Here is a 6,771-nt window from a genome sequence, read left to right as displayed (position 1 = left end):
CAGAGCTGAGGGTTCAGCCCCCTGAGTGCTCAGGGCCGTGTGATGGAGGTTCCCTCTCTTCCCTGAGCTTGAGTGCAGTTGGACATGGGGTAGTGCTGCCCTCAATTTACAGCAGAAACTTGACACACAACCCCAAGAGCGCTTGAGACCTCAGCTCTGCACTACTGGAAGATGTGGAGCAAAGTTTTTCCACCAAGGCTCGTCCCTCCAAACCCCTTCCCCACTCACTGTGTCCTCTCTGTTGCTTGGGAGTGGGAAAGACTTACAAGATCTGGACCTGAACAGGCAAGTGGTAGCCAAAATAGAAAACCTCTGTGACTGGAAAACAGTGCAGAGACCTTGATTTGGTTTTGAGGGAGAAACCAACCTGCTGAGTGGCTGAGAATGCTGTGGCAATTCAGGCCCTAGGATGGAGCACAACAAAGCAAAGCCATGGGAGAGCCAGCTCTCCAGTGTGGGCTGACCTTCAAATGCTCCTTGAGCACAGCTTCTCTTTATTTGAGGAGTTAATGGGTCTCAGCTAAGAGAGACGAATAAGATCTTTCTGATTGGCAGAAAAATGGGGGAACTTGGCTTTACTGACAAAGAAAAGGTTTGTTTTCTGCTGTCCTAGTCTGCATTAATGCTCCCATAATGTGCAGAAGGTTCTGCTGAGGGAGAGGTCCCTGCAAGCAGGGTCAACTGCTGGCCTGCCTGGGGTGTTATCTGCCCTCTCTTCACTGGGGGAGAAAAGATGCATCCTTGCATCCTTGCCCAAGTACTTTGAACTTCATTCTGAGGCTAATCATCATTTCGCTGTGCAAAAACCCACTTCTGTGACACCAGTGGCAAAAGCCTAAGAAATTAAATCAGTAGAAGTGAAATTGCTGCATAATAACCTGGCCTGGCTCCATCAGAATCTTTGTTTTGTCGTGGGAAACCTTCCTTTGGGAGGATAAACAACCCACCCCCCACCAGGGTTCCTCAGTGAGGCCAAGCCTTGCCTCTCCCCAGCAAGAAACCTTTCATCTTTCCTTTCCAAAGGTATTTATGATGCTGAAGGGAGAGGTCTGAAGTGATGTTCCCCCTCACTGTGCCCCAGCCCAGCAGGCAGGAGCTGCTGTCCCACACCCTGCTCCTGCCTCAGCCCAGCCTTGGGACAGTGTCAGCCCCTCCTGAGGCACCTCTGCTGGGCTCAGGAAATTCAGGGCTTGTTCTGGGTCTCTCTCTGCAGCCAGGAAGCTGTCATGAGATGAGGAATTGAGCCAAACACTTTCTCCCAGCCTGCCCTCCCCACTGATGGCCTTGGAGGGTGCAGAGCCTTGCCCTGCTCATCCCTGGCTTCAGCTCAGCTTTGAACCCTAGCGCCAAATGGGAGAATCTTCACCTGCTCCAACATGGGGCAAGGAGGGATGTTCCTGTGAGATTTTCTTTTTCTTCTTTATGTGAGTGGCTGACAGGCTGTGATGGAGCTGAAGAAATGGCTCTGGATTCAGAGAAGAAAGAAACCCAGACATTTTCCCCCCTTCCCTGAGAAAAAGTAATTTACGTAAATTTATCCACGACCAGCACACGGCAATAGCTCACAACTTTGTTAATGGAAACCTGGTGATCCATAACACTTGTGTGGGAGATATTTGCTCGGGGGTAATACAATATTAATGTTAATATCAATGATCGATCAGAGGATTTGCAAGAAAGGCATAAAGTATTTAATTATAATTACATTGGGAATGGCTTTGTAATGGCTACGACATTTGAATAAGGTCACGTCTAGCCCTCACCCCTGTTATGTTGTTCTATATTAAATGCCATTCACTTTAACTGCTGGAAACCTTTCTGGAGTCCTCAGAATATAATATACTGGGTAAATTGAAATATGTCCCTTCATTTTTCGAAATATGATTGATATCCTTTGCAAAACAAATGTTAACACCTATTTGTACACAAATTTATTTGATTATATGTTAGGGAAACTAAAGTATGACAGTCTCTCCTAGCAGGCACTCTACCGTGAGCAAAGGACATGGCTATTTGTGAATATTAATTAATCTTACAGAAAATGGCTTTGGATCTCTGCTGTAAATCCACTTGGGCATATTTCTGCCTATCCTAATGCATTAATTCTACATTGATTAGTAGCCATAAACTGCTTCTCCACTGGTCTCAGCAGCCCACAGTGTTCACCTTACCCAGGTGGTGCTCAGGAAGAACTTTTGCTGTCACTGCATTATCTCGTGTGAACAGCATCAACCAAGAACACATAGGAACAATCATATTTGCATGTTTCACAGCAGAAAATATGTATTTCAAGTATACTGCAGGTGTGTACTGCAACCATCAGCCCAACAGCAGCATTGCTATGTTTAAAACAACCAGGAAAAAGAATCTGGGTATAAAACACAAATATTTATCTGTAGGCAGGATCCCAGAGGTGCACAAGCACCCACCCACAACGAGTGCATGCAAACACTGAAGCACTAAATGAGGACATGCTCTTCCCACACCTATTTACTACTGAGCATAAACACTAAAGGAGCAAATTCTCTTCCCTCTTCAAATGAGTATCCATCTGTTCAGTCCCCCCAGAAGTTTTCTTCTTTCTCTAAAATATCAGTGTAAACTGCAGCTCAATCAGGCCTAAAGAGTCAAATTTTGCTTTCAGATTTTCACCCAGAATAACTGTTGATTCCCAGAAAATTGAAAGCTCCCATTTGAAGGCAGAATTTGGCCTCAAGAAATCATCCCTTCAAAGTTTGGAAGACATGCAGTGATGTAATGGACATGATTTTCCATTTTCTCCTTTCTTGAAGAAGAAGCAAAGATTTTTGCATGCTGTAGAAATGCCTGAAGATAACAAGTTTTATAGTTTTCCAAAAAATGGGCATTTATTACCAATCAGTGTGAAATACCACCGATGGTAAATTTTAAGTATATGGTAGGAGTTTTAGCATCATGACAACATACATCATGCATTTTTACAACATATAAGTGCAGTGATATTGCTCCCTTTCTCAATAACAATATATAAGAATATATAGTATAAATGTACAGTATATATTAGACACAATGTAAAATAATTTAGTGAAATGTCAAAGCTTCAGCATAAAAATTCAAGTCATGCCTGAGCATACCTCTCTGCTGAATCTTATCTCATATACCTTCATTTACCTTTCATTCCTGTTGCAAAGATAATTTTATCTCTGTATTTAATTGCTTAAAACCATCAGAATTTTTGTCTTTTTTTCCTTTTATCTGCAGTAGGTGAAGACTGTAGTAGCCAAGTCAAAGCCAGGATTTTGTGGAGCCTTTGCTAGTGCTGTTTATGCTCAGACAAGCAATTAATTGTGAGCATGTTGTATAAAAGCAACTTCTTAAAAGCTCATTACTGTTCATCATTGTCCATCAGGTTCTGTTCCAAAATCTCCCACTGCATGTAAATGGTAATGAAGTGGCTTTCTCAGAAATGGAGCTCATGAGCTAACATTGGTATCTGGAAATTATAAATCTCACCAGTTTAGCTGAAATCATATCAAGCACCACTTTGGTAATTGCTTGCAAGAAGGATCAATAAAAATCTATTTAATGGGAATATACAACTAGTCTCAGAGCAGGTAGGTGGAATTTTAGCTTTACTTGACAACAGAGCTTTTTTGCAGTGCTAGGGTTCCCTTCACACTTGCTAAATGAAATATAGTCAAGGACTTTCCTGCAGCATCTCAGGAAGATTTCTGATAGTACAAGGGAAGAAGTGTTGGGGTTTTTTTTAACCAAGGCATTAAGAGACTCTTTGACTGTCACATTACCTATCAAAGTCTACCAGAGATCAGCACCCTTGCAATTAGGTCTCTTGGAATTATTTTGAGCACAACTTCACTTCAACAATTTGAACAACTCTGCCCTGAATATAAACAAAAATATACTTGACATACTTATCAATAACTACCTTTCCTAATGAACAATGAATTAAAGCTGCAAAAGAGTTTGAAACATGATGTTAAAAGAAAAAATAATGGAAGACAGGGTGATTTTCTATAATTCCTTTTAAGAAACAAATTACCACCCCCCTGCCCCCCTACATTCCCAGCCAGTGTAAGTCGACAGAAGTACACTGTTTTAGATCAGCTTAAGTTCTGACCTATATACCCCAGTGGAGTTAATCCTAATTTCCACCACTGAAAGTGGGATCAAATTCACTTTGTCTTTAATAAAGCAGTGGATGATAAGCAAGTCTCTTCTCTGTTGGATTCTGCTTGAGAGAGGAAATTCTTTGTGGTGCTAAATGACATCCAAGACAGTTTAGAAAATAAAGCTAGAATTTCATAAAATTCAGCATGGTGGAAACCGATATTGGTAGCAGTTATTTATGCTTTAATCTTAGCAAAGTTCTTTGGGTACAGACAGAGCATCAGCTGGTGAGTCTGTAACCCTTTCTGGGCACTGCTTGGGAGGAAAAGGAGGAGGCAGGAGGCTGATTTTCAGTGACATGAGGCTGCTGAACACACCGTGACTCACACTTTGTTACCACGAATAAATAACATCACATTGTCCAGAACTGGAGATTAATATGTGGGGCCTCAAGTAGGTGATATTTATTTTCTTGCATGTTATATTGAGATCTCAGGCCGGGCAAAGGGTCGGGGGCCGAAAGGATGTAGTCGATGCTAAATTTGATTTCAGAATCCGATTTTGCTAAGGAGGAGTTGCTGAGGCTCTGCCTGTTGGTCACGCTGTTTGGAGCAAACCCACAAGGCTCCAGAAGTTTTGGTCCTGGTTCAATTCTTTCATGTTTACTTTCAGGAGAGGAAATGCTGTTCAAAGCAGAGTCCACAGAAGAGATATTGGGGGACAGAGGACTTTTCACACTGCTTGGTCTCTGCTCCTTGTGCTCCCTTTTCACGTTCCTCCTCCTCCGTCTTCTCCTGTAATTCCCATTTTCAAAGAGATCCAGCATGGATTCGCATCCTGTTGCAAAGCTCCAATAGTTTCCTTTCCCCTTCTCATTCCCTTCTGTTCTGGGAACCTGTATTTATTTAAAGGCAGTTCAGTGTTTGTATGTGTTACAGATGCTGCTGTTTAGCATCTGCATTCATTTACATTTAAGAATGGTGTAAACACACATGACAAGACTTTTAAGCCTATTCTCTGTCATTACATGAGTAAGATGTAAGCCCCATCCTCTCCAATTTGTTATCTATTAGCATACATCAGACAAGGATATATTCCTTATCTCTGTAATTGACAACTCAGAGAGATTTTAAGTGATTTACAGCTCAGCTGTTTGTTTCCCTTCTTTCCTAGTGATGAGATTATTGCTGCCTATATTTTTTTTAGCCATGCATAGTATGTGTGTAAATACACAGTAACTGATCTTACCTTCACAAAACAACTGTTAAGCGATAAGTTATGTCGGATGGAGTTCTGCCAGGCTCTTTGATTTGATCTGTAGTAAGGAAATTTCTTCATTATAAAGTCATAAATGCCAGAGAGGGTGACTTTATTTGAAGGGCTTTGCTGGATGGCCATTGCAATTAAGGCAATGTAGCTGGAAAAAGGAAAACTTGCTGTTACACCATCGCCTCACTCACAGACTCAGCTTTTAGGACCACATGGGTACATGTGTGCCTCCTGCTTCCAAAATTCCCCCCGTGGATCTGTGCCCTGACCCAAGGTGTCCCAGGAACAAGTCCTGGGTGTCCTGAGGAGCCCCAGGTGACACAGAGGGGTCACTGCCCGGCATTGAGCCCCCAGGGCTGCCTGCAGAGCAGAGGACAGGATCACACACCTCTCCAACTCTGCCTGAGAAGTTTCCCTGAGCAGGAAGGCTGCAGTGAGACAGGCTCAGAGTCACTGTCACTGGAGACAGTGACAGAATCCGAAAGGAAAGGACCTTGGGTGTCCCTGGGAACATCTATCCTGCTCCTCTTCCCACCACACCGGGGTTCTCTGCATGCAATTCTCCCCTTGGCACATTGAAACATTTCATTCCCTTCTCCCAGGGCTCCTGGGGGTTGGAGACTGTCTGCGATCTGGAGGTTTAAGGGCACTCCAGAGTTGCTGTGAGCCCTCACGGGAGGAAACAAATCATGAACACTTCACCCAGAGAACGGGGGGGAAAATCTGCCCACGGCAGGGCCAGACCCATGGCACACACCTGGCCCCTGTGCCCCCGAGAGCTGTGAGCCCAGAGCCCAGAGCCCTCACCACAGAGAGGGGCACTCGGAAAAACTTCCCCTTACCTGTACGCTGGCCGGGTGAATTTTTTCTCCTCGTCAGAACTACAGGTAGGATAATCATCCCCATCGTAGTTGAAGCAGTTATAGGGGTACTGCGTGTTGTCAAACATCGTCCTGCTGCTCGCTCAGCTCCTGTGCAGTGAGAGAGATGGAGTGATGTTTCTCAGAGCTTGGACTCCCTCCTCCCTTCTTCCCTCCCCTCTGTCTGTCTCCTTCCCTCTCTCCCCCTCCTCACGCTGGCTCTGCTCGGTGCGCACACACACACACACACACACTCTCGGCCATGGGGTGGGGATAGTTTCTCCCCTCTCGGGCAGCCCTGAGGCCGCTGCGGGGCGGTTTCCCGGGCCCGGCCCGTGAGGTGACCCGCTCTGTGTGGCCCGGCCCGGCGCTGCCTCAGCGCCACACAGCGCGGCGGCCGTGCGCTCCGGGATTAAACTCCTTCGGGGGCCGCTGCAGCTCCCCAGCGCTCTCCCTGTGTATTTTTTTTTTGTCTCTCCCTCAGCGGAGCGGAGCGGCTTTCTTATTTCTTTATTTTGGGAAAACCGACGTGCAA

At 44.8% G+C, this 6,771-nt stretch overlaps 1 protein-coding gene across 1 annotated transcript; it reads right to left on the bottom strand.

The window, feature by feature from the left end:
• Window positions 1–1,505: 1,505 nt before the first annotated feature.
• Window positions 1,506–6,399, bottom strand: FOXL3 (forkhead box L3). The gene is made up of 3 exons (XM_066329694.1): window positions 6,219–6,399; window positions 5,356–5,524; window positions 1,506–5,002 (listed from the first exon to the last, which is right to left on the bottom strand). The coding sequence occupies exons 1-3, from the start codon at window positions 6,323–6,325 to the stop codon at window positions 4,520–4,522; spliced, it is 759 nt and encodes a 252-aa protein (XP_066185791.1). The 5' UTR covers window positions 6,326–6,399; the 3' UTR covers window positions 1,506–4,519.
• Window positions 6,400–6,771: the final 372 nt, after the last annotated feature.

Source organism: Sylvia atricapilla, chromosome 15 (genome assembly GCF_009819655.1).
Source record: "Sylvia atricapilla isolate bSylAtr1 chromosome 15, bSylAtr1.pri, whole genome shotgun sequence".
NCBI classification, from domain to species: domain Eukaryota; kingdom Metazoa; phylum Chordata; class Aves; order Passeriformes; family Sylviidae; genus Sylvia; species Sylvia atricapilla.
The sequence above is the reverse complement of the archived record's forward strand: the minus strand, read 5'-3'. Positions and strand labels throughout refer to the sequence as shown.